Source organism: Choloepus didactylus, chromosome 15 (assembly GCF_015220235.1).
Source record: "Choloepus didactylus isolate mChoDid1 chromosome 15, mChoDid1.pri, whole genome shotgun sequence".
Taxonomy (NCBI): Eukaryota; Metazoa; Chordata; class Mammalia; order Pilosa; family Megalonychidae; genus Choloepus; species Choloepus didactylus.
The window spans coordinates 12,921,968-12,948,896 of record NC_051321.1 but is presented as its reverse complement, the minus strand read 5'-3'; the positions used below and the strand labels follow the sequence as shown (position 1 = coordinate 12,948,896).

Genomic DNA, 26,929 nt, shown 5'->3' with positions numbered 1-26,929 from the left:
TTCCCCTGCTCACAAAATCCAGGCTGGGTTTCTCCTAACACCCAGGAGAAGCCTGGGCTTCTCAGGGAGAACCTAATGGTTGTGATTATTGTGAGTTTTGCATCTTGAATGTCTATTTGGGTTAAGTGTATAAAGCCCAGCTCTGCTGGGCTTTCCTTGCCACCGGTGAGGGTCGGGGCCTTTGGACGGTAAGACTACCTGCTTTCCGGGCTGCCTCCCGCGGCCCACGACTGAAAGCTGTACCAACCAACAGTGAGCCACCCGAGCGCCCGCCGCGGGCACAGACTGTGCTAGGCTCTTTGCTCGCCGCGAGGCAGCCCAAAGCTGCTCATTGTGGGCATGCTTCAAGGGATCCCGCCCCCAGGGGCCGCCTGGCGCTGACGATGTGGCGGGGAGCCACCTTTGCTTTTGCCCTCAGTCTATGCGAGCGCCACGGAGCTCGGCTGGCACCTCCCGAGGGCAAAGGGAAGCCCGCGAGTGATCTCGGGGAACTTCCGAGAAAAAAAGAGATCAGGTTGGAATGGTGTACGGAGAGCAGAAAACGGGAGGGAGGGAGCGCTCCTCGGCACGGACAGAGGATGCCCAGGCTGCCCCAGCTCAAGAGAATCCCCAAAGCGCTCCTATACTTCGTGCCCACGTGCGTGCGTGTGCCAGGGAGCGCGACAGTCCGAGGCAGAGCCGAGAGGCGCGGAGGGGCCGCAGGCAGAGCCCCCGCGAGCGCGCTGCCGGGGTGCGGAGCGCAGGGGCCGCCCACTGGGGGTGGGGGCAGGAGTGAGAGCGCGCAGGGAGGCGGCGGCGGCGGCGGGGCTTCCCCGGGTTTCCCCTCCCCGTGCCGCGGGCGCACCGCGCTGGCCCAGGACGCTGAGGCGAAGCCCGGCCAGAGGGAGCCGGGAGTCCCCGGGGCGACCCGGCTCAGCGCGGCGACGCGGGGCCCAGAGCTTGGGGAGCGTGGGGGAGCGGCCAGCACGGCTTCCCGGCGCCCCGGAGCCCGAGGCGGGCGGTTTGGGCTGAGCCCTCCCCGCAGCCCGCCCGCCCCCGCTCGCGCCCGCGCCCGCCCCCGCCCGCGGCCTGGAGCGCGCCGCCCTCGCAGCCCAGGCTCTGGCGAGCCGGCGCCGGCCGAGCTGCGGGAGCCGCTGAGAACACCAGCCGCCGCCGCGGGAGCTGCTCCGGCCGCACCATGCGGGAGCTGGCCATCGAGATCGGGGTCCGAGCCCTGCTCTTTGGGGTCTTCGTGTAAGTAGTGGCGCGGCTTGGGCGGGGGCGCACGGTCGCGGGCACCGCGGACCCAGTCTCTCTTCGCCCCAACTTTGTTGGCTCCTGGGTTCGAGGCCCCACCTTGCATGGAGCCCGGGATGGGTCCCAAGCAACAAAGAGAGACCCTCGCCGTCCCTCGCCTGGGACCCTCGGTGAGGACGGACTTGTGCGCGCCGGCTGGGACCTGCTCCCGCCTTCCCCACGGCGCCGGGGAGCCTGTCGCGCTGCCGTCCGGGTCCGCCAGCCGGTGCTTTTTCGGCACCTCCCGGGGAATTCAGGGCTGTCCCCCTGGACTCGATGCGCATCCTCACCCAGCATCCTCGGGAAGTTTCTCCTGTGTCATCTTCCGAGCCTGATGTTTGCAGTCTTTGCTCCTGGCCCCATTTCCCCGAATGCCGCCTTGCCCAGGCTCCGGCTGCGTCTCCTTCTGTATCTCTGGCTCTAGCGCCCCGGGTCCTAGTGAGCGTTTACCCGGGAGGGGTTTGCGGTACTTCTCCGGCTGGAAAACTGTTGCTGCAGAGACTCGGGAAGTCGGGGGCCGCAGCCCGGAGTGTGGACTGGATACGCCCAGGGTTTCTGCGGGGAGTCAGTGTCCTCTCGGAGTGCGGGGTGGGAGCCCTTCAGCGGCAAAGAGAAAAAAATGCCTGGGGTGGCTTTGAGCGGCTGGCACCTGGAAACAGCATCCCAGAAACCTGGGAGATGGGGGTGAAGGGAGCACTGGCGCAGGTCCTTTCAGAGATGCCCGAGTTCCAGGCGCCCGGGGGACCCGCCGCCCACCCTCCTCCTGCACCCAAGCAGCGGGGAGCTGTCGCTTCTCTCTGCCTTTCTGACCCGAGCCCAGAGTTCCCGGAGTGCCAGGTCAGAACCACCCCATAGCCCCCTGTGATCTCCTGTCAGCCCAGCGCCCCGCACCTGCACTTGGCTCCCTCTCCCCTCTGCCCCATGGCATGTTTTAAATATTAAAGTTGCATGAACTATCTGGATTTCTGGTTTTTTGGAGAAGCCCAACGGAGCCATTCCTAACAGGAGATCATCTCTAGGTTTCTGCAGGGCATCTGGAGTCGTTGATGGCGGGTAGAAGGCTGTGCTGTGTCAAAGATGACTTCTGTTCGGTGCAGCCCAGGGAATACACAGGGAAAGAGATGCTCTTTCTTGCATATTTCCCTTTACTAGGGATTGAATTCACCCAGAGTCTTTATTCACACTATCGGAAAGGCTGGTGGGTTCCCAGATGCAGGCAAGCCCCCCTCTCCCTGCTTTGGACTGAACACTGCCGTTATTCACTGGGAAGAAGGAAGCAGAACTTCATTTGGGTCTTGATGCATTTGGAAAAACAGAAAACACTTTCCTCTCTCCTTTCTTTATTTTTCTGTCTTTGGAATATGCATTAAAATTAGTGATTGCTTGTGTGATCAGATGGGGACAGTTTCCAATAGGCAGATAGGTTAAGCTCCATTAAATTATCATGTGATAAAATAATGTTTGGGCACAGTAAAATTTAACGTTTGTTGGGTGAATGTGTGAATAATGCTGAAATAAAATCATATAGGTTCTTAGGCAACCTGGTTTGATTGCTGCTTGGAATAACCAGATAAAAAAGGGTCCATTAATTGTTTTGTTTTAGGTTTCTCTTCAAAATTTCCCACAAACATTTATGAGAGATGCTTTCTAATATATGATGATCTATGCAGTGGATTTGAAAACTTGGTAATTATCGTTTTACAGTCTTTTAACTTTCCTCTAAGGATGTTATATAGAAACAAGAATAGCAGTTTACATTCTGTCCTCCAAACTTTCCCCTTGTCCCCCATTTCCCCCCTTTTATTATTTAATGGGTGATCTGCTGTCACCTTCCCTGATGCTTCAAGGCATCGAAGACATTTTTGAAGAATTCCCTGCTTGCATCTCACACTGGAAATATTAACAACCCGTCCAACTTGGGGTTCTTTTGCCTGCAAAGACCAGCTTTGGTGTCCGTGCAGTGCGAGACTCCCCAGAGGGAAATCTTGGATGTTCAGATACTATTATCATCAGGCAGCTAATGACTTCCAGAAAGAATCCGAGCATGGAGATACAGATGACCCTTTGTTTTCTCAGTTATGCTTCTGGTGTGATGACAGAGGCTGACTTGGGGGGGAGTTATATTCTTCCTTTTGCCAGGACTGGCCTGATGGCAAGATTGAGCAGGTTGCACCCACCTCTGGTCCTGACCAGGATGCTCTCAGAGCAGCGCTTCGTCCCGTGTGTTTGTGGTTCAGACAGCCCCTCTGGGCAAACCGAGTCCGATTTCTCAGAGGCATTGTCTAACTCAGCCAGTACAGTGCATCGCTTAGTTCTGCTTGCTGTTTCTACCCTAGTCTTCAAGATGAGAGAATAATTTTTGCGGGAGGCAAGCAGCACCTAACTTCTTTGCAGACCTGTGGCTCCGGAGAAGTCATTTGTAGATGCACCTGCTCAGCGGCCACATTTGTTTTGCATGAGAGCAGGGAGGCCACTGCGGGTCATCCCCATGCTCGGCGCAGGTTTGAAGTTACAACTAGTGAAATGCATTGTGACCGATGGGTCGTGGGGTTGTCGGCTTTCCCTGGCTGATTCTTAAGGAACCAGTTTTCTGTTTGTCCACCAGGTATGGAGTTGAAGTTTTGTGCATTCAGGGTTCAGAGAGGATGCTCTCCAGGTAACTCCCGTAGCCCACACAAAGAGTGTTTAATGCCCTGGGGCGTCCTGCCTAAGAACCTCAAATCTCAAGTCACTGGATAGAGAATTAGTAATGAGTGATCAAGTTAGGGCTGGTAATACAGTTTAACCTAACAGGAAATAAATTAGTTACAGGAAATTAGTGTTAGGAAAAAATCAAAGTACAATCTATGTCATTGAGGCTGCACTTAGTGCTGTAAAGCGCATGGGGCTGGAAACCATTTGCTTGTCCTTATGGATGTGGGCAGGATGGGGAGATGGAGATGCACCATGGGCTTCCCCTCTCCTGCTGCCCCACGAGACTCCAGGAGAGAGTCTTTGGGCATTTCTATAAATGCCAGAGCCAGCCCTGGACCTTGTTCAGCAGGCACACAGTGAGGAAATGAGGTGGCCAGTCAACAGCCTGGCACATCGTTGGTATACTCATACTTGTATGCTTTTACCACCATTGCCAGTAACACTAGCTACTATTTATTGACATTATCTGCTAGGCACTAATAAAGACTATCACATATGCCTTTAATCCTTATTCTAACCTGAAGTAGGGGGTTTATTGTTAGGAGGAAACTGAGGCACAGATCGTTTAAGTGTATTAGGGTTCTTCAAGTAAAATAGAACTGACAAGAGAGATATATGTATGTAAATACTTGTAGGAATTGGGTCATGTGACCCTGGGGATTGGCAAGTCTGAATTCCATAGGGCAAACTGCAAGATGGAAACTGATGAAGGTAACATGGAATTTCTCTGTAGAAGCTGGATGGCTGAAGTAGAGATCGAAATTCTTCTGACTTCTGAAATCCTCAGTTCTGTCTGTAAGACCTCCAACTTACAGACCTCCAACTGATTGGGTGAGGAGGTCAATCCAGTTGCTGAGGGTAATCTCCTTTGTTGATGTAGATACAATCGGCTGTAGATGCAATCAACTGACTGTACATGCAAATCCATCTATCGAATACCTTCACAGTAACAATCAGTCCAGAGCTTGCTTGACCAAACAACTGGATACCATAAACTAGCCAGACTGACACATAAACTTAGCCATCACATTGGGGAACTGCCCAAGTCACAGAGCTAATAAGGGCTGCTCTGAGATAAGATTCTAGATGCTCCAGCTATGTCATCTGGACTCCAGTGACTTGCTGTACTGCTTCAGAAAAAAATAACAGCCAGTGTTGGTCAAGAGCTTATTCTGCGCAAAGGGCTTTCCATGTGATTTCTCTTTTAAGTGTCCCTTTACTTGAGGGGGATACTGTTAATTATTCCCATTTTACAAATAAGGAAATGAAAGTTTAGAAAGGCAGTTGACCCCCATCCCAGAGCTGTCAGCCTTGAAGCACCAGACTGGAGCAAAAGTGACTGCATCCTGTAATTAGCCCCTTATATGACCTGTCATTTCCACAGAAGGAAATGTGCATTGCCTGGACCAATGACAGCCCATGATGTCACTCTGGTTCTAAAATCAAACTGTCTTAGGAAGCACCTCATTGGTGGAGGGATGGTGGTGGTTCACATTCCCTAAAAGATGAGATCTGGGTATGTTGTGGATTTGAAGGGTCTCCCTTAGCTTTCTGGGTCCCAGAGGGCAAGCTGTGGTGAGCAAATTGCTTGTAAGAACACATGTGCAGTTATTAAAAGACTAGTGATCCACAGCTTTCTCTCACTGCTGTTGGGTGTTGCTCTCCAGACATCAGTTAATTCAAAAAGTCCTTTATTTACAGCAATGCAGAAGGAACCTGGGAAGATGATGATGATGATCTTAAATACTGGATTAGGGGATGGTAATCTGCCTTTTTCACTGGTCAGTCTGGGTTGCCTGGGTCCCTCCCCTCTTCTGTCCCTCCCGGCCTACCTCCTAGTGGCTCCTGGTGACCCCCTATGTGGGATGACCCCCAGGAGCTGTGTGTCTGCTCAGGATCCTGGGTTTGCCCGGGTAATGCCCCTTGCCTCACTTCCGATCACCCCAGAATCCTTCTTTTAACACTTTCTATATAGGAGCCTGTACCAGGTGCTGGGGATGTGAGGAGGAGGATGGCCGGTTGGCCACCATGGAGTCACAGTCCGGCAGAGCAAGCACACAATAGACCACTATTTGTTATTTCCTCCCTATGCAATCGCTGGTTTTGAAAGTTGTGCCCCCAATCATTTCTATTTTATCATTCATCCATTCATCGTTTACTTATTTGGCATTTTCTAGGTGTGGGCTCTTATAGGAGTTATTTTCTTTCCCTTCATTACTAACTTTGGTTGATATAATTCCACCCGATGCAGGGAAGCTTGGTGCCTGAACTGGCCCGGGTGGGCTGCTTGAGAACACTGGGTGACAGGTGGTCTTGAAGTATTGACAATAGCTAACAGACCCTTTATTATTATGCCTAGGAGTGTAGGTTGGGGACAGTCATGGCAGTTGGGGCAAAGTGCTTGGTTTTACTGAGAAAGAAGGATTACTTAATCCTGGAGGAGTGGAGTGTGGGTGGGGAGACAGGCACAGGGAAGGCAGCCCAGAGCTGCCACCTCACCTGAGTGCTGATTTAGAGGGCCTGAGGCAAAGAGATTCCTGCAGAAGGAGAGTCTTGGGGCAAAGGCCTGGAGGTGTGGAGGAGCATTTTGCGTTGGGGATGGGGTTGTCGTGTGTGGCCTCAGCAAGGGTGCAGGTTTCAGGAGGCGAGGGCTGAATAGAGTGGCAGGAGGTGAGACTGGGAGGGGACCCTGAATGGCCTCCATGCTGTGCCTGGAAGAGTGGGCTTTCCCTTAGAGGCAATAATTGGGAGCCTTGAAAGGTTGGAAACCAAAAAGCATCATGATCAGATACCTGCCTGGTGATGGAGGCAGACATTCCCCGGGCGCTAGGTCCTGTTTGCTTTCGTGTGTAACAGTCCTCAGCTTGTCTGCTGCTTCCGGGCCTTAGAGCACTTCACTGTCCTCTCTGGGAGCCCCTGTTTTATCCTGCCGTGGCTTGGGGGTGTCCCTCGTTTCCATGTCTGACTCTGGCCGTAAGCTGATGGATTGTTAGAACTAGGACTTCGTCTTTCTCATCTTTTCTTTCCCCACTTTGCAACCAGACCTTGGCCTGAGCACAGTAGGTGCCTCCTGAGTGCTCATTGGATTGGACTTGATTTCTGGTGATCGTTTTTATAGACCTCTGATGGTTCTGCATCAGTCTTGAGCAAAGCTTTTCAAAGTCTGGTCAGCCAGCCACCTGCATCACAATTTCTGGGGGCCCAGGTCAAGGTTAACTGCATGAACATGTGGAACTGAGCTCGAGGAACCTGCATTTCTAAGAGATTGTGCCCTCCATGTTTGGGAATGACCGATGTACAGTCTACTGCAGTTTGAGACCCTATTGGGGTAGGCATTCTCCTCTGGTTCTTCTCTCCTTCCTGCCACACCTGCCTTTAGTGGGGGCCATGTGACATGGGTGGACATGGGTGGAAGTGACAGGTGGCCCCTCTGGGTAGAGGCAGGGGGGACCCTTCATGTCTGCCATTGGCCTTCCTGTTTGGTGGAGAACATGTTGGCCATGAGCTGAGATGGCAGAGCTGAGAGACGGAAGCATCCAGGAGGGCTGCCACAGAGGGTCACTGCTGGAAGTGGACTTTGTGTGGGAAGGAAACTTTATGTGTTAGCTGAGATTTGGGGGTTGCTTAGCTACTATAGCCTAACTCTAATCTATTGAAGTAATACTCTTGAAATAATTTTGCTCACTCTCTGGAAACAAGGAGAGTTGCGTGAAGGCAGGTGCTGTACAGAGAGACCATGGACTTTGGGGTTATGCAGGTCTGTGTTTGGATTTCAGCTCTGCCACTAACTAGCAAGTTGCCTAAAATCTCTGAACCTCTGTTTCTTGTTGTGAGAAACGGGGATAGCTACCTCATTGGATTTTATTAGGTAAGTTCTCTAAGTGCCTAATATAACAAAATTAGATATCTTCTGCCTACTCTCATTAATCCCTGTTATATAGGATCTACAAAAAGTAGTGTAGCATAGTGGTTAAGATTGTGGCCTTTGGCATTGGGGTGCCTGAGTTTGAGTCCTGGTTTTGCCACTTATCAGCTGTGGGAGACTTTGGGCAAAATATTTCACACTCAGCTTAGGTTTTTGTTTCCCCATCGCTCAATGAGGAATGTAAGGCCCGTGAGGGAAGGTATCCACAAATGCAAGGCTTGTGAATATTAATAAGATGGTACCCAGCTCATTATGTGTCCAACAAATGGTAAGGTTATTATTATTTTAATTTTATTAAAATTAATACATAATGAATACTGAAATGCCGTAGGTAGCTAATGATATTCTTGCTACAAGCAGTTTACTACAGGATTTCTATAAAATTAAAAGCTCCTTTAAATATATTTCAGATGATTCTCTTTTGAAAATATTTTATTGCAGTAAATGTGTATATAAAACATAAAATTTGTGATTTTAACTATTTTTAAGTATACAATTCAGTGGCATTAATTACATTTACAGTATTGTGCTACCGTCACCACCATCCATTACCAAAGCTTTTTCATCGTCCAAATTGAAATTCTGTACCCCTTAAGCAATAAATCCCCATTTCCCCTCCCCTCCAGCTCCTGGTAACCTCTGATCTCCTTTCTGTCTCTATGAATTTGCTTATTCTAGATATTTCGTGTAAATGGAATCTTAAATCCCTGTACTTTAGTGTCTGGCTTGTTTCACTCAGCATAATGTTTTCAGGACTCATCCATGTTGTTCATGTATCAGAACTTCATTTCTTTTTATGACGGAATAATATTCCATTGTCTGTATGTACCACATTTTGTTTGCCTGATCAAATGTCGCTGGACATTTGGGTTGTTCCCACCTTTTGGCTATTGTATGAACATTGGCATATCAAATGATTCCTTTCAGCCCTCTACAGTGATACACGTATCTCACCGTGAGCACATTTGACAAGCTGCACCTCCACGGCAGGGTGGGCAGCTGGCTGTTTGGTGGGTGGGGTGGGCTCAGTCTTGTAATTTCCCGATGGTGACTTCAGTTGCTGGCCCTTTACAACAGCGATTCCAGGGCATTGAATCAAAAGTATTATCATTCTAGCTGCATGAGATAATGTATAAGAAAAATGCTGTGTTCTCATTATTTCCTTCATCTCAGTTTTTATCATGCAGAGTTGGTTTGGAAGGCACACTCAGAGAGTTCTTCTAATGAACCCATGTTTGCTGGACCAAGTGTGCCCCAGGCTTCTTTTCTTCTCCCTGGGAAGACTTCCACCTTGTCATCTGATACGTAGAGCACCCTTCTGTTTGAAATATTAGTTGCCTCTGTAAAATGGGTTGGCTGTACCCAGCATTCTGAGAATGGATGATGTTTTTCCACAGGGAGATAAATGCTTATAGCACTACAAAAGGAGATCATTAGTTTCATAACTTGTGGATAAAGTTATCTCAGTTAGTTATAAAGATTATGCCTTTTATGACCCATGCAAGGCTCATAAAAGCTCAGCACTGCTAGTTTTCTATAATAGTGCTTTTAAATATAAAAATTATCTTAGTAATATTGCTTCTTTAAAAAATGTAATCTTGCTGTTTCTTGGGTGAATTGGAAACCCTGGTTTTCCAAGCTGGAATTTACAGCTGGGTTTGCAGAATGAGGGTGCTAATCCAGACAAGACTGATGCCTGCCGGAGTGTCCTCAGCAGTCAGCTGAAAGCCACGAAAGTGTTAGGGGGAGTCTTCGAGATGTTCAGGTGAGTGTGCGGGAAGTGAGGGGGGCGAGCACTGTGAGCCTGGTGACAGCTTACTCATGGTTTTTCAATATGTGACTGAGATGTCCCACAGAGGCAAGGGACTTGTTACGCTGTCTCCAGTGAAGACCAAGGAGGAAGAACCAGGGTCAGAAACTGCAGGAGCATTTAGGTTGGTTTTCAGAAAGGTGGCAGTCTACCATTCAGTGCTGGAGATCTCTTTCTCTTTACCAGAAGGTTTTCTAAAAAAGGTTTTTATTGAAGTATTAGGTTGAACATGTGAAATTGCCAATATTCAACTGCTTTGGCCTGTGAAAATGGCAGTTTCATTTATTTCAGCCTAAATGTTGCATGCACACAGATAAGTGCACTATTCATAATTCACGCCTTCCCCTCCACACCCCCTCCACCACCCCCTAGGGGGATCGCTACCCTGACTTCTAACACCAGGCACGAGTTTGTCCAGTTTTGAACTCTGTATAAATGGAAATCATGCACTCTGTACTTTTTGGGAGGTGTCTGGTTGCTTTTGAGCTTTTGAGCATGTTTCTGAGATCCATCTGTTTTCTGTGCACTTGGGGCTTGTGCATTCTCATTACTGTAGGACATGTCATAGTATGACTGTATCCATGTTCTATCTACTCATTTTACTGTTCACAGACATTTGGGTTATTTCTTGGTTTTGGCCATTAAGCGTAATGCTGCTTTTCTTGTCTTTTGGTGAATGTTTTTAATTTCTGTGGCATTTTACTAGGAGAAATGCTGGTTCATTCATCAGGCTTTTAAAGAAGGATGTGGTTTCTCTTTGTCCAGTTATAGTTCTAAAGAGATACTAGTCTGTCAGGCTCAATTCAGACCTTGTTAAAGCCACTGAGTGACACAAAGGAGCCTAAAGCTGTCTCTGCACTTTTCAGGAAGGCAGTGGCATGGCATCCTGGCCAACTCTTGGACTTTGAGTTCATCCCTGATTCCATCAATAATGGGGGTGTCCCCTTGCTTCCTCGTCTGAAATAGGATGATGGTATCCCCTCCTGGGGTGGTAAAACTTTAATGGGATGATGGTGCCTTGTCCAGAGCTGGCGCATAGTAGGTGCCAAAGTGAGTCTCCTTTCCTTTCTCCACGCCCTTTCTTCCTGTTTCCGAGGTGGAGATACAAAGTCAATTGAAAGATACCTATATTAAAAAAAAAGATACCTATGCAGGTATACATGTTGGTAATTTCTGTTTTTCAGTGACTTCTTGGACAACTCAGAATGTCTGCCCCAAACTTTCTGAATCCTAGTTCAAGGCTCAGCAGTCTCTGCACTTGTGAGTCTCCCTTGATTCACCAGCTGAAGTTCCTGGGGTCCTGGAGCTGCAGGCCTAACTGCATTGTGACATTAGGTGTCTTTTAATTGACTGTATTTCTCCATGTCTGCTAGAGAAAGGAAGACAGACAGAGGAAGGAAAGGAAATGCCTTCACACCTCCTGTGCATCAGCTTTCTGTGAGGCACCCGTCCCACGTGACATCCTTTAACCTTTGGCATCCTCTAGGAGGTAATGTTGTCCCCCTTTACAGAGTTGGAGCTGTTGTTCCTTATATCCCAAGAGCTCTTCAGTAGAAAAACTGCAGGAACAGGGAACTGTCTAAAGGGGCTATACAAGTAACTAGTACACCTTTGCATTTGTAACTGCCGTAGAATCGCAAGACATGCATCTGAAAACAATAAAATAATGCTGAGTGTGGATTAGCACTCTAATGAAGGAATAGGCAGCCGATATAATTGGTTATGTAAATAACTATTTATTGATTTTGGAAGGTATCCATAAACTGTTGTTAAGAGATAAAAGCCAGTTAGAAAAGAATGTGAATAATGCTCTTCTAATGTGGTAAAATAATCAATCTGTGCCTATAACTATAGTAGATGTCTATAAAGGTACAAATGAAAATCTTAATGGTAATTATTTGTATCTGATGGAATTTACATAATGCTTTTTTCCTTTACGCTATTTATTGCTTAAATTATTTTACAGTAAATATTTATTACTTTTACACATAATAAAACAGATCAATATAGATGCTTCTTGTTATGGGGAAAAACAAAACAAAACAAGCCAGGGAAGTATCCCTAGATAGGACAGGGGTGACTCTTTTATGATTGCTTTAGAAATAGCTAAAGCTGGAATGTGTCCAAGTCAACCTTTCTACATTTTACATCAACTGAAATATTTAAAGAAAAATCCGAAAGTAAGGATTAACCCCCAGAATGTGTAAGATTGTGGTGAAACAGGTGTGATCAGATGCTGCAGGTGGCACTGTAAATCAGCACAATCTTTTGAATAGTGATGTTACCGTGCAAAAATAGCCAAAATATTATTCTTGTCCTTTGACTTACAACAATGCAATTATGCATTCATTGTTTTATATTGCATCTGTCCAAGTATGTGATAAACTTTTGTAAGTGAAATTTTTTGGGTCAAAGGCCACATGTATTTAAATTTTTGATGGATACAGCCAAATGGTCATCCCAAAGGGCTGTACTTAATTACATCCCAAAAGGATGTGAAGGAAGGTGTATGTTTTCCCACCCACTTGCCAGTGCTGGGTATTATTAAAATTATTGATGTTTTATAGTTCCGCCTTGGGAGGGAATATTACCTAAGATTTTCTTTTATTTTTGTTTCTCTTTGTTTCATGTTGAGCATCTTTTCACATGCATATTGGCAATTTGTATTTCGTTCGTGAAATATCTGTTGTGTCCCTTTAATTATGCTTCTACAGGATTTTTGAATATATGTATTACTTGTATGTACTTCTGCTTTTGGCCTTATAGGTACTAATCTTTTCCTTCGTATGTTGCAAATATTTTCTCCCTGTCCGCGATCGTCTTTTAGGTTTCTTTGTGATTTCTATTATTGCATGTAGTCTTTTAATTTTTATGTAGTTAAATTTATCAACCTTTTCCTTTATGGTTTCAGAGGTTATGTCCTATTTAGAAAATGTTTTCCCATCTAAAATAGAAGAAATATCTCCTGTTTTTTTTTCTAGTATTTTATACTTTTGTTCCTTATTTTAATTCTTTAGTACACTGGAAATTTATATTTTTTGTTTATGGGAGAGGATCGGGAATTTAACTTTTTCATCTCAAATTATTTAGGAATGATGAAATAGACCATTGTTTTCCTAGTGACGCCTTTATCAGATACAAATTTCCCTATGTCCACACATTGCTTCTGGCTTCTCTTCTGATTTCCTATTTGTCTGTGGCTCAATATAACATTTTAATAATTTAGTCTTATATTTAGATATCTGTAGAGGAAGTACTCTCCTGTGCCCCACCCCACACTGCCCAGATACTTGGGAAGTTGTATAGCACCATGTTCAAGAGTAAAGGCTCTAGAGCCAGGATGCCTAGACCCTAATCTGCAGTTTACTAGTTATGTGAACTTGGGCAGGTTGTGTTTCTCTTTGTGCTTCAGTTTCCTAATCTTTAATGTGGGGATAATGATTGTTAATGCTAAAATAGGTTTCTTGTGTTGAGATCAGAGACTGTGGCTTATGTGATTTCTATGCTTTATAATTTATCACTATTTTCTTTGTGGCCACATGTATAGTTAATTTTTGTAAATTTACATGGTTTGAATAATGAGTAGTTTATTTTTGATGGGTACAAAGTTCCAAGATGTTAAAGCAAATTTGCTGTATTCTCACTCTTTTAGTCTTTTGAATGTGAGGATATGGTATCTCTGTCAAACTAGGATAATTAAAGCATTCTTTTTCTTGGAGAAAACTAATATTTTGTCTTATTTTTCTCAAATTATTCTGTTCTTTTTCCTTTTGTGGTGCTTTGTTTGTATCTTTTCCCCTGTTTCTTATTTTTAGTTGAATTTTCAAGTTTTATTTGCTCCTTTCCTTTTTTTTTCCTTTAGTGATTTTTGAGTCATAATTCCTATGTTTGCAATTCTAGTTATTATTCTTAAATTTTATCTCCTTTTGATGAATTGAATTTTTTATCATTATGACATTTATATCTTTATTTGGGGTAATATTCCTTGTTTTGGCATCTACTTTGTCTAATATTAATATAACCACCTTAGCTTTCTTGACATTAATGTCTTCACAGAATATCTTTTTCTGTCCTTTTACTTTCAAGCTATCTGTATTTTTATATTTAAAGTATGTCTCTTGTAAATAGCATTTAGTTGAATCTCTTATTTTATATAGCTGGCCAGTCTGCCTTTTAATTGGAATTGTTAAGTCATTTACAATTAATGTAATTATTGATAGGCTGAGTTTGTCTACCATCTTATTTGTTTACTTTTTGTTCCTTGTTCCCATTTTTCTGTCTTTTTTCAGTTAAATGAAATAAAATTTAATTTATTCCATTTTATCTCTTTTATTAGATTTTTGGATATATCTTCGTAAAAAATTGCTTTTCAGTGATTGTTCTAGGGATTGCAGCAGCATTTTTAACTTATCACTGTCTCCTTTAAGACAATATCACACTGTTTCACATAAAACAACAGAATCTTACAGCAGCATACTATAATTTCTCCCCTTATGTCTTTGGTACTTTGCCATAAATTTCACTTGCTATATATGTATGTTATAAATCTCATAAGACATTTAAATTATTTTTATGTGAAGCAATAGACTTTTACAGAAATTAAAAAATATGTATATTTTAAATATTTACTCACATTATTTATCATTGCTACTCCTCTTTATTACTTTGTTCAGATTTGGCTTTCCATTTGAGATCATTTCCTTTAAACGCGAAGAGCTTTCTTATCATTTCTTGTTGTGCAGGTTTGCTGCAAATGAATTCTCTTAGCTTTTGTTTGCTTGATACTGTCTTTATTTTTGAAAGATATTTCTGTTCGGTATAAAATTTTAGGTCAACAATGATTTTTGTTTTAGCACTTTAAAGATGTCTTTGCATTGGCTTGTAGGTTCCGTTTTTTACTGATGAGAAGTCAACTGCCATTCTCACTGTTGTTTTCATGAATATAATGTGTTGTCCCCCTCTGGCTGCTTTTAAGACTTTCTCTTTATGTTTTGAAGTTACAGCAGTTTGACTATGTTTAGATTGGCCTCCTTTGTATTTTTCTTGCTTGGGTTCATTGAGATTCTTGGTGCTATATTTTATGTCTTTCATCAGTTAAACATTCTTAGACATTATTTTCTCAAATACTCATTCAGCCCCATTCTCTCTATCCTCTCTTTCTGGTTCTTCAGTTACACATCTGTTGGAATTATTAGTATGATATAGTTCCACAGGCCTTGGATGCTCTGTTTAACTTTATTTTATGTTTTTCCTTTGTATGCTTTACTTTAAGATAATTTCTATTGGCTTGTCTTTGAATTCACTAATTCTTTCTTCTGATGCGTCCAGTCAGCTGATAAATTTTTTCATTGCAGATGTTAGTTTTTCAGTTCTAGAATTTGCACTTGTTATCTTTTTAGAGTTTCTGTTTCTCTGCTGATGTTTTTTTATCTGTTCATCTTTCCTTATAATTGTTAAACATATTTATAGTAGAAAGTCTTTTCAGCTAATCTAACATCAGGATGATCTATGGTTCTGAGCGATTCTTTGGATTATGGGCTAGGCTTTCCTGCTCTTCGTTTGCATATGTAAAGATTTTTTATTGTGTACTGGACATTGTGAATCATATAAAAATAGAGATTCTGAATTGTTATTGTCCTCTAAAGAGTACTGAGTTTTGTTCATGCAGGCAGGTAAGTTATTGTTGGATCACCTTAATCCTTGGTCTAAGTCTATGCTTGGGTAATTTTATTTCAGTTTTGCCTTTGGACCTACAGTGTATACCTTAGACCTAGAATATGGTTCTTATTCTTATGGTTTGGCTCTTTTGAGGTTTCAGTGGAATTTCTGAGGTATTTACCAAGGCCCTCTAACTTGCAGAAATTTCAACTTCAGATTCTTGTCTCCCAGCACTGCTAGCTGCTGAAATCTCTGCTTGAATTTTTAGACTTTGGCTGTTACTTTCTACTAGGGTCCTTGGATTTCTTGCCCTGCTCATTACAATTTATAAATTAACTGATGATTTGAAGGAAATTTGTAGACAGATTTTTGGATTCCTCCTCCTTAACTCCATCCTTTACAGGGAAGTTTCTTCTTTGTTGTATTATCCATCAGTTTATGCCCATTTACTTACTTTATCTTTTCATAATTGTTTTCCTTTTCTGCTTTGCTGGCAGCACCCTCTGCCTGGCTGTGAATTTATGTTTATGTCTTCATTCTTTTCAGTGATATTTTGTGAGGGAAAGTATATGGATTTAATCAGCCATCTTGAACTAGACATCTCTTTAGAAAGGTTTTCAAATTTTTCTTTGATGCAGTGTTATAACATTTTTCATATATGAAAATTATTAAAAATCTGTAGTCTCTTCACTTTCAGTTTCTTTGTGTCCCTGTGTCTAAGATGAGTCTCTTGTATGCAACATATTGATGGTTCATTTTTTTTGATCCATTCTGCGAATCTATATCTTTTAATTGGGGAGTTTAATCCATTTACATTCAACGTTATAACCGTGAAGGCATTTCTTGAATCGGCCATCTTATCCTTTGGTTTATGTTTGTCATATTTCTCCCCTCTGTCTATTAATATCCTTTATTGTACCCATACCGAATCTCTTTAGTACTGAACCTTTCTCCAAGTCTCTCTGTCCTTTCTTTGTTTCTCTGTCTGCAGGGCTCCCTTGAGTATCTCCAGTAGGGCAGGTCTCTTGTTAGCAAATTCTCTCAGCATTTGTTTGTCTGTGAAAAATTTAAGCTCTCCCTCAAATTTGAAGGAGAGCTTTGCTGGATAAAGTATTCTTGGCTGGAAATTTTTCTCACTCAGAATTTTAAATATATCGTGCCACTGCCTTCTCGCCTCCATGGTGGCTGCTGAGTAGTCACTACTTAGTCTTATGCTGTTTCCTTTGTATGTGGTGAATTGCTTTTCTCTTGCTGCTTTCAGAACTTGCTCCTTTTCTTCTGTGTTTGATAGTGTGATCAGTATATGTCTCGGAGTGGGTTTATTTGGATTTATTCTATTTGGAGTTCGCTGAGCATTTATGATCTGTGTATTTATGTTGTTTAGAAGATTTGGGAAGTTTTCCCCAACAATTTCTTTGAATACTCTTCCTAGACCTTTACCCTTTTCTTCCCCTTCTGGGACACCAATGAGTCTTATATTTGGACGTTTCATATTATCTATCATATCCCTGAGGTCCATTTCGATTTTTTCAATTTTTTTCCCCATTCTTTCTTTTATGCTTTCATTTTCCATTCTGTCATCTTCGAGGTCACTGATTCGTTGTTCAACTTCCTCTAGTCTTGTACTATGAGTGTCCAGAATCTTTTTAATTTGGTCAACAGTTTCTTTAATTTCCATAAGATCATCCATTTTTTTATTTAGTCTTGCAATGTCTTCTTTATGCTCTTCTAGGGTCTTCTTGATTTCCTTAATCTCCCGTACTATGGTCTCATTGTTCATCTTTAGTTCTTTGAGTAGCTGCTCTAGGTGCTGTGTCTCTTCTGGTCTTTTGATTTGGGTGCTTGGGCTTGGGTTATCCATATTGTCTGTTTTTTTCATATGCTTTATAATTTTCTGTTGTTTTTGGCCTCGTGGCATTTGCTGAACTTGATAGGGTTCTTTTAGGATTTGTAGACCAATTGAAGTCCTTATCTCTACTTTATCAGATCTACAGCTTTGTGGAGTACACTTTCTCTAACTAACCAGCAGGTGGTGTCCACGAACCACCTGTTCTCCACAAGCCAGTTCTCCCCTGCTTAGCCTTTTTGGTGAGTGGGGGAGTGAGTCTTGTGGGGTCCAATTGGTGTACCAAGCTTGCGTGTGTAGTTGGTGTTGCCTGCCCTGTGTATGGGGCGTGTTTCTGGGCAGTCAGGGAGGGGGGAGGTGGCTCTAACGCTCAAATCTCCCTGGTGATCCTAGAGTTTTAAAGCTGCTGCAATAGTCTAATCCTTCAGTTCAGTCCTGCCACAGTTTGTCTCTGCCACTGACCCACAAGTCCTTGGTATTGGCGTATGGCTCCTGAGACTTGCAAGTGGGCCCCTCTTCCAGGCCGTGCACCCCGGGTCCTCTGTTGAGGGATAGCTGTGCTATGTCACAGGTGAATGCCGTCCCCCCAGGGCAGTTCTGGGCTGCTGGGCTGTGTAGAGAGGCTCCCAGTCTGCTGAAATGATGGCTGAATGGGGCTTTGTTAATTCACACTGCTCTACCTTCCCAACTCTGGGACAATCAGCTGAGGTTGCAGGGAAGGCTAATGTCCACGCCCAGTTTTGTGGTGTGTGCCTGTTATTTGAAGCACTTCCGTCACACTGGGTTGTCTGGGGCAGTTCTGGGCTATGGGGCTGGCGATGGGCAGGAGTGTTTCCTGTCCACCAGGATGATGGCTGTGAGCGGACACCCCCCTTTTCTTGGGAATTTGTGGTGTTTAGTGAATTTTCTCAGCCACTGGATTATTGCGTTTTGTCTCAGAGCTCTCCTAGTTCTGCTGTTGACTTGACCTGCCCAAATAGCAAGTCTTTGAAGCTTTCTGTATTGGGCTTCTTAGAGTAATTGTTTTAGAAAGAGAAAAAAGGATTAAAAACAAACAAACAAACAAAAAAAACGGGCCCTCCTCAGAGATCTAATGGGCCATTGAAATGCTAAGAGACAAAGCAACCAGGGCCATTAAGGAAAGGTCCACAGGGCAGAGAGATCAGCTTTGCTTCGGGATTTGCATATGCGCCTCAGGGCCTGAGCTCCGCCCTTCCCCTTTCTATGTTCACCAGAACTCCAAAAATCCTCCGCTTTTATTTTGGAGTTTTTCGTGTTGTTTTTTTTCTATGCCTGTCTCCTCTCTGCTGGGCTGGCTGCTCTCAGATTCTCTGGTGTCTGGTCTCAGTCTATCTATGGTTGGAGTTTGAATCAGTAGAATGAGTTTCCGATAAGGGCAGCCACTGCAGTTCTCCCTTCTCCTTCCCGGAGCTGACAGCCCCTCCTCCCCCGGGACTGAGCCTGGCAGGGAGGGGCGCGGGTCCCCTGGCCGCAAAAACTTACAGATTTCGGTGATCTCAGCAGTTCCACGTTTTCATGAGTGTTGTATGAAGTATGCCCAAAGACAGATTGCTCTGTGGTGTCCAGTCCACGCAGTTCCTGGCTTTCTACCTACTTTCCTGGAGGAGTAACTAAAACATACAGCTCACCAGTCTGCCATCTTGCCCCGCCTCTCTGTAGTCTCTTATGTTCACTCATGAACATTTTTATGGTTTTGAGTCATCATTCGAATGGCCTTTGTTTTGTCGTCTTTGTCTACTTAACGTTTTATACATTTTTCAAAACTCAGCTTAGAATTTACTTTCTCTGTGATGTTTGGTCTGAAATATTAGCCTTGAATGAATGTGTTCTGATGACAGTTATGTAGAAACCCAACATTTATCTTTTTTTGTTTTTAATGACTTAAAGGCTTGGTTGCTGGATATATTGTGCTATAATTCACTCTTTTGGGCCAATGCAAAGATCTTCAGTCATGTAATGAGAGCATATTAAATTAGACCTTTAAAGTATGAATACTTTATTTATAAAAAGCCATGTAAGGCAGAGATGCTTTGCTTTGATTTTTCCTAACACAAATATTCTTGTTACCATTTGGCCAAAGTAGCAGACTGAAGTTGCTTGGTTTTTAGATTGCTCTGCTGCTGCTGCTAATGCTAATAATGATAATATGATAATAATAATGGCTAATATTTATTAAGCACTTAGTGTATGTCAGACAGTGTTCTAAGTGCCTTTAATTCATTTACTCATTAAATCTTTAAACAGCCCTATAAGATAGGAATGTTATAATTTTCAATTTGGGTGAGAAATTCAAGGCTTAAAGAGGTTAAAGAACTTGCCCAGTATCGTTCTGTTAATAAGTGAGATGGCAGTGTTTAGAGTGAAAATTTTAGTTGAGTGTTGTATGTGTTGGGACAATTTATATCAGGTTTGGGTGGGGAGGGAGGGGGAGAGGACAACCCCACTAAAATCATAGACATGAAGGGGCCCAAGACAGGAGCCCAGAGGGACCTGTTTTATACCCAGTGTCTGACCTGCAAGAGTCCCTGGGGATTGTCTCATCTCTTTGCTGTCCAGCAGGAGAACTGAGCCCAGAACCTCAGTCTCTTGACTTTTGGCCCCACAGGCTTGCCGTAGCACGTGACCTCTTCTGTTCCCAGTGATGCCCATTCCTGCGCATTTGGATTTGTCCTTTTCCTGTCCTATTGGGACCATTTGGATATAGTTGTGCTTTCTAGACAGCCTTTGTGAGGGGACTAACTGGGAGAGCTGCTTCTTGTTAAAACAAACTCTTGCTCAGACGGAAGTCCTGGCAATTCTGGCGAGCCCACATATCACACTGCGGTGGGATGCACGGAGAGGCACGTCTGGCAGGCCCAGAGAACACCAGGTGACAGACGGAGCACGCCCTGCCCTGGCTGTGTCCTCTCCTCCTCGTGGGCTCCCTGGCCTGAGGTTTCCTGTGGGCTTTGTTCTAAGCTTCAGGAGAAGGGAAAACCTAAAGTTTGAGGTGGGCATTTCCAGAGGAGTTTTCTCTGCAAAGACTGGCTTTAAGACCTGGAGGTACCATGTGTCACGGTGGGAATACCTATGTGCACATCTCTGCAGATGGTGATGCATCCCAGTTCCTCATCCTGGCAACAGAAATGGATGATGTGTGGGGACAGAAGAGCCCATCCACCTCACTTACACCTACCTTCATTTACTCCTTTGCTTCAGATATGCCTTGATTGTGTCCCATTGTGCCCACAACTGTGCCAGGCCTTGGGAACACAGAGATTAGTAATGCCAGGTGTCTGCCTTATTTCCCCAGGACCCGAGATCACACTGCCAGTGGACAGCAATGCCCTTGGAGATTTGGGAAGCAGCCAGGCCAGTCTCACTGGTTTGGGAAATTGCCAGTGCAAGAGGACTTGCCAGGAGGAGTTATGGGGGCTTGGATGGGAAGAATAGGTGTTCTCAGAGCTGGGAGAGTAAAATGAGTGGAGAACCCCATGGACAAACTCTTCTTGTCCTCTGTATGGGCCTTGCTTCTGGCTCTCCAGCCTCAGGGCCTGCCCTTCGAACTACTTTTCCAGGTAATAGCTAGAAAATAATAGCTAATAATAGCTGCTGCTGCTGCTGCTTCTCCTCCTTCTCTTCCTTCTCTTTCTTCTCTTTGCGTCTTACTATGTGCCAAGTGCACTTCTTATGCTTTCTGTGCAGATCATATCCTTACAACCACACTGTGGTGTAGATGCAGTTATTTTTCTCGCTTTACAAAGGGGAAACCAAAGCACTGGGACAGTTAAATACCTGGGATCATCTGTCCAGGTGGACAGATGGTGGACACGGAATCCAGGTCTGCCTGACTCTGAAGCCTCTTTGCCTCATGGCTCTGCTGCTGCCTTGGGGGCACTGGCTTTCTCCTGGGCCCCCCACACCTGGCTTCCTGCCCAGTTGTGCCTGACAAGCATCCTGGTCATGACAAACCTGTATCCAGATGCATTCGAGTCTCATGGTGAAGATCCCAGGATCTGGAGCCAGACTGCCTGGGATCAAATCCTGCCTCCACCACTGCGTGGGTTACTTTAAACCCTCCTTCCTCAATTTACTAATCTACAGAGTGGGGATAAAAATAGTATTTATTGGAAAGGGTAGTGGGGGATTAAATGCAGGCAGAGTGGTGCCTGGCAAGCAGAGAGCATGCCACAAATGTAAGCCACTATCATTGTGTTCGCTGGTGCTCGTCTCCAAATTTCCTGACCTATATTCTTGTCCTAGTCTTCAGAGAAAAAATCTTTTCTGCTGCCCTTCTCCACCAGTCCCCTTGTCATACCCCTTGCCTGCGAGAGCTGCTTGTTTATAGGAATCATCTGTCTCCGTTCACCATCATCGTGGTTTCTCTCTTTAATAAATGGAACCCATCCCTAGATATCAGCAAGCATTGTTGGGAAACTGTCTGCCTTAGAATAGCCAATGTAAAAAGCATCAGGAGTCTTGGATGGAGCTTGATTAATCATCTGTGTACTTTATGCCTGAAGTGTGAATCATAGTTTTCATTTTCCTCTCAAGAATGTGAGCTGCCTGCTTTGAATTAATCTAGGCGAGCAATGCTTTTAAAAATCTCCCTATGGCTGTGTCAGCACTTGGAAGTACTGCCTGAGAGTTTTCTTTTGCCTTCTCAGACAATCTAAAGGTATGTCAAATAATTTTTTTTGGATTAAATTTAATGATTTCAAGTTATAAAAAGAAGGAGAGAAAAGAACTATGTGAAGGCTGTGCTCCAGAAAGCAGTGCTTCCATTGTCAATTTGTGTGTGTGTGTGTGAGCGATGTGGCTTGAAAAATCACACTCTTTATTTTTCTGCTGGGTGTGCTGGAAATCACAAGCCTTTGCCTAGAGCAGGGAGTCTGAATGCAGGCCTCGCTTTGGACTGAGCTGGGTTTGATCTCACACTGAACAGTGTCAGGTCCTCAGAACAAATCAATGTCAGATATAAATACGTCTTAAGTCTGGTTTCTTGGTGGGGTCTTGGGGTATGAAGCATTTACCTGCTGACTGTGCGCTTCTCGAGAGAAGGGGCCTTGTCTGTAAACCACCATCTCTCCAGTCCCTGAGAAAGAAACGCCTGCCATCTGATGGGTGCTCAGAAGATATTACTGGAGTCAAGGAATGAGCCAGAGAAGGTGGTTTTCAACTCACACCCGCCTGCTGGAGGAAGGGGCTCCTCCCACTGGGATCTCCTGGGTCTGCAGACAGGAAGACAGAGGCCCACGCTTGTCCCTCTGATGTACCGATAGTCCCAGAGGACAGTGGAGGGAGGGCCTAGGTCATGCAAGGAGGATAACTTTTCCTCCACAGCAAGAAATGCAATGAAGAAAGTCCAGGTCCTGGGTGGAGTTTCCCTGTGGGCTTGCACATCGGTCTGCTCTTTTTGTCCCTGGGATGGGGGACCTGTTGTTTCCCCATGTTGTACTGGGTCCTTTAGATGCTCTCCTGCCGGGTAGGACCAAGTAGGAGGTGGTGAAGGTGACAGTGGGTTTGGGTGGGCGTGTGTGTTGGACACACAGCACGGGTGTGCTGGTTTGAATGTATTATGTCCCCCAAAACGCCATTATCTTTGATGTAATCTTGTGTGGGGAGACATATCAGTGTTGATTAGATTGTAATTCTTTGTGTGTTTCGGTGGAGATGTGCCCCACCCAACTGTGGGTGATGACTCTGATTGGTAATTTCCATGGAGGTGTTACCCCACCCGTTGAGGGTAAGTCTAAGTTAAATCACTGGAGCCATATAAATGAGCTGGCAAACAGAAGGAACTCAGTGCAGCTGAGAGTCACATTTTGAAGAGGAGCTGCAGCCAAGAGGGACATTTGGAAGAATGCACAGAAGCTCGAAGAGTAGCTGCAGATGAGAGACAGTTTGAAGATGGCTGTTGAAAGCATACTTTTGCTCTGGAGAAGCTAAGAGAGGACAGATGCCCCAAGAGCAACTAAGAGTGACATTTTTGAGGAACTGCAACCTAGAGAGGAACGTCCTGGGAGAAAGCCATTTTGAAACCAGAATTTTGGAGCAGATGCCAGCCACGTGCCTTCCCAGCTAACAGAGGTTTTCTGGACACCATTGGCCATCCTCCAGTGACGGTACCTGATTGCTGATGTGTTACCTTGGACACTTTATGGCCTTAAGACTGTAACTGTGTAACCAAATAAACCCCCTTTATAAAAGCCAATCCATTTCTGGTGTTTTGCATCTGGCAGCATTAGCAAACTAGAACAATGGTTTTGTCATTGTGCCCAGCCTTCCTGCATGTCCCTGTCTCCTGTGAGGCCCAAGCCCGGAGCTGAGTGTCTGACCTTCTCCTGAGGGCTCCTTAACTGAGGCAGGCCCTTGGCCTGGACCCCGCACACAGCTTTCTAGGGAAGGAGCTGTTCTGTGTGGCTGCTTTGCCCCCTGTCGCTGAAGCTTACCAGTTCCAGAACCACAGCTCTTAAGACAAGTTGTATTTATTTTAAATAGATGATTTTTAAAAATTATAGAGCACATTTGGGCTTGATGCAGGAAACATATAAACAGAGAGAAAAACTGAAAGAAAATGAAATTATTTCCAATCCTACTACCTAGAGAAACCACAATTAACATTTTGGTTTGTGTTCTTTTAGTGTTTTTTTTTTTTTTCTCTATGCCATAATGATATTTTTTTCCACACAAAAGTTATGCCTTGTAGCAGTATTTTAAAATAATAGTCAGGTAGAAATAACCCAAGTGTTTATCAGGAGATGAATGGATAAACTCAGTGTGGTCTCTCCATACAAGAGAATATTAATCAGCCACGAAAGGGAATGAAGTTCTGATACAACGTGGATGTACTCCAAAGACATTATGCTGGGTGAAATGACACAGACACCAAAGCACACATATTGCTTGATCTCGTTTACATGAACTTCCTAGAAGAAGCAAATTAATAGAAATAGAAAGTAGATTACAGGTTACCAAGGCTGGGGAAACGGGGAACAGGGTGTTACTGCTTAGTGGGATAGAGTTTCTGGTTGGAGTGATAAACAAGTGTTGGAAATAGTGGTGATGGCTGCACAACATTATGAATATAATTAATGCCACAGAATGGTACATTTAAAGATGGCTGTTGGGGAAAGTTTTATATTATATATATCTTACCACAATAAAAATTTTTTTAAAAAAGCTATTACTGGGATAGATGGAAGAAGATGGTGGCATAGAGAGGAGTGGAAGTTAGTTAATTCCCTAGAGCAACTAATAAACAACCAGGAACAACTAATAAATGATCTGGAATTACTGCTGGGGGACAACCGTGACTGTCCACACATCATACACCAACCTGGATTGGGAGGAATGCCTGAGATTGCAGCATAAAATCTGTAAGTAAAAGCTGCAGAATGTGCCAGGAGTCCCCTCCCCCCATGGCAGCCCAAACTGCAAAGACTTGCTGTGATAGAAAGCAGCACTCTCTGAACAAGCGTATATACCTCAGTCCAGCTCCAACTGGGGTTTTAATTGACAAATATGTACTGCTCAATGCAAGCTACAAATCCCCAACAAGCAGACGGAGGCTATTAGTGATGACTCACCTTGGAGAGCCAGGAGACTTCTCTGTCCGGGAGGGGTGCCCAGAGGACTGGTGCTATCTCTGGCCGATGGGTGAAACTGGGGGCCATGGACTGGCTCCAAAAGGGGGCTTTCTGTCCCTTTTGTTCTCTCTCAACCTGAGCAGCTCAGTGGAGAAAGGCTCAGCCATTTTCAGTTCACAGCACTCTGATCCAGACAAAGGTGGAGATAGCAGAGTCAGAGAGACAAAGAACCTATTTAAATGCAGATGATAACTCCCCAGGGGGTGTATCTTACCTAAGAGGAAGGAGGTGGTGCCCAGCTCTACTACTCATTCAGAACCAGACCCCAGAGCCTGGGGGAAGACAGCCAAAACAGAAACTAAGGACTAAGGGGGCCACACCTCCTTATACTAGTCAGGAGCTACAGGCTGACAGGTGCCACCTGCTAGGCAGGTTAGGAAAAACACAGTGGCTTGAGTCCTTACAAGGTGTGTCAATCTTCTAAGACACACCCTCAGGGAAACCTGATACTGAATATTGCCCCCTTCTGGGACCTGAACGTGTTCTGGTCTGGGAAAACCTGATTATGGTAACCAAGGAAACCAGATGCCTAGACAACAGAAAACTATAACCTACACTAAGAAAAATGAAGTTATGGCCCAGGCAAAGGAAGAAACTTACACTTCAACTGAGAAACAGGAATTGAAACAACTAATGCTAAATCAATTCAAAAATTTTAGGGAAGGTATGGCAAAAGAGATAAAGCATATAGTGAAAACACTGGGTGTACATAAGATAGAAATCGAAAGTTTGAAAAAACAATTGGCAGAATCTATGGAAATGAAAGGCACAACACAAGAGATGAAAGACACAATGGAGACATACAAATGCAGATCTCAAGAGACAGAAGAAAACACTCAGAACTGGAGAACAAGGCACCTGAAATCTTACACGCAAAAGAACAGATAGGGAAAAGAATGGAAAAATATGAGCAATGTCTCAGGGAATTGAATGACAACATGAAATGCATGAACACACGTGTCATCGGTGTCCCAGAAAAAGAAGAGAAAGGAAAAGAGACAGAAGCAATAATGGAGGAAATAATCAATGAAAATTTCCCATCTCTTATGAAAGACATAAAATTACAGATGCAGGAAGCGCAGCATACCCCAAACAGAATAGATCTGAATAGGCCTATGCCAAGACACTTAATAATCAGATAATCAAACGTCAAAGACAGAGAGAGAATCCTGAAAGCAGCAAGAGAAAAGCAATCCATTGCATACAAAGGAAGCTTGATAAGGCTATGTGCACATTTCTCAGTAGAAACCATGGAGGCAAGAAGGAAGTGGGGTGATACATTTAAGATACTGAAAGAGAAAGACCACCAACCAAAAATCCTATGTCTGACAAAACTGTCCTTCAAATATGAGGGAGAGTTTAAAATATTCTCTGACAAACAGACAATGACAGAATTTGTGACCAAGATACCTGCTCTATAGGAAATACTAAAGAAAGCACTACAGACAGATAGGAAAAGACAGGAGTGAGAGGTTTGGAACACAATTTTGGGTGATGGTAGCACAACAGTGTAAAGTACACTGAACAAAGATGACTGAGTATGGTTGAAAGAGGAAGGTTAGGAGCACCTCGGACACCAGAAGGAAAGAGGAAAGATAAAGACTGGGACTGTGTAACTCATTGAGACCTAGAGTGCTCAACAATTGTGATAAAATATACAAATATGTTTTTTTCATGAGGGAGAACAAATGAATGTCAACCTTACAAGGTGTTAAAAATAGGGAGGTATTGGGGATAAAATACAGTGAATGCAAAGTAGAGACTATAGTTAACAGAAACATTGTATTATGTTTCCTTTAATGTAACAAAGGCAATATACCAAAGCTGAATGCATATGGGGAGGGGGCGTAGCAGAGAGGTATGGGAATCCTGGCATTGATGATGTTGTTTGACTCTTTTCTACTTTAGTTTAATGGTATCTTTCCTTTTGTTGCTTCCTAGCTGCCATGTTTTTTTTTCCTCTTTCTTTTTTCTTTTTCTTTTGTCTCTCTACCTTCTTTGACTCTTCCTCCTTCTTTGTGGAATAATTGGAGATGTCCTTATATGGATAGTGGTGATGGTGGTGAATACAT

General features: G+C 44.1%; 1 protein-coding gene across 5 annotated transcripts in view; it reads left to right on the top strand.

Moving 5' to 3' along the window:
- The first annotated feature begins 993 nt into the window (after positions 1–993).
- Positions 994–26,929, top strand: part of PLPP4 (phospholipid phosphatase 4) — a 154,160-nt gene continuing 128,224 nt past the window's right edge. For 4 of the 5 annotated variants that reach the window (XM_037804583.1, XM_037804581.1, XM_037804580.1 and 1 more), the window contains exon 1: positions 994–1,233. In XM_037804583.1, the coding sequence (XP_037660511.1) occupies positions 1,178–1,233 (56 nt within the window). In that variant the 5' untranslated portion in view covers positions 994–1,177. Of the gene's footprint in view, positions 1,234–11,151; positions 11,194–26,929 lie in introns of those variants that run through there. The other variant, XM_037804582.1, reaches the window with a different exon arrangement.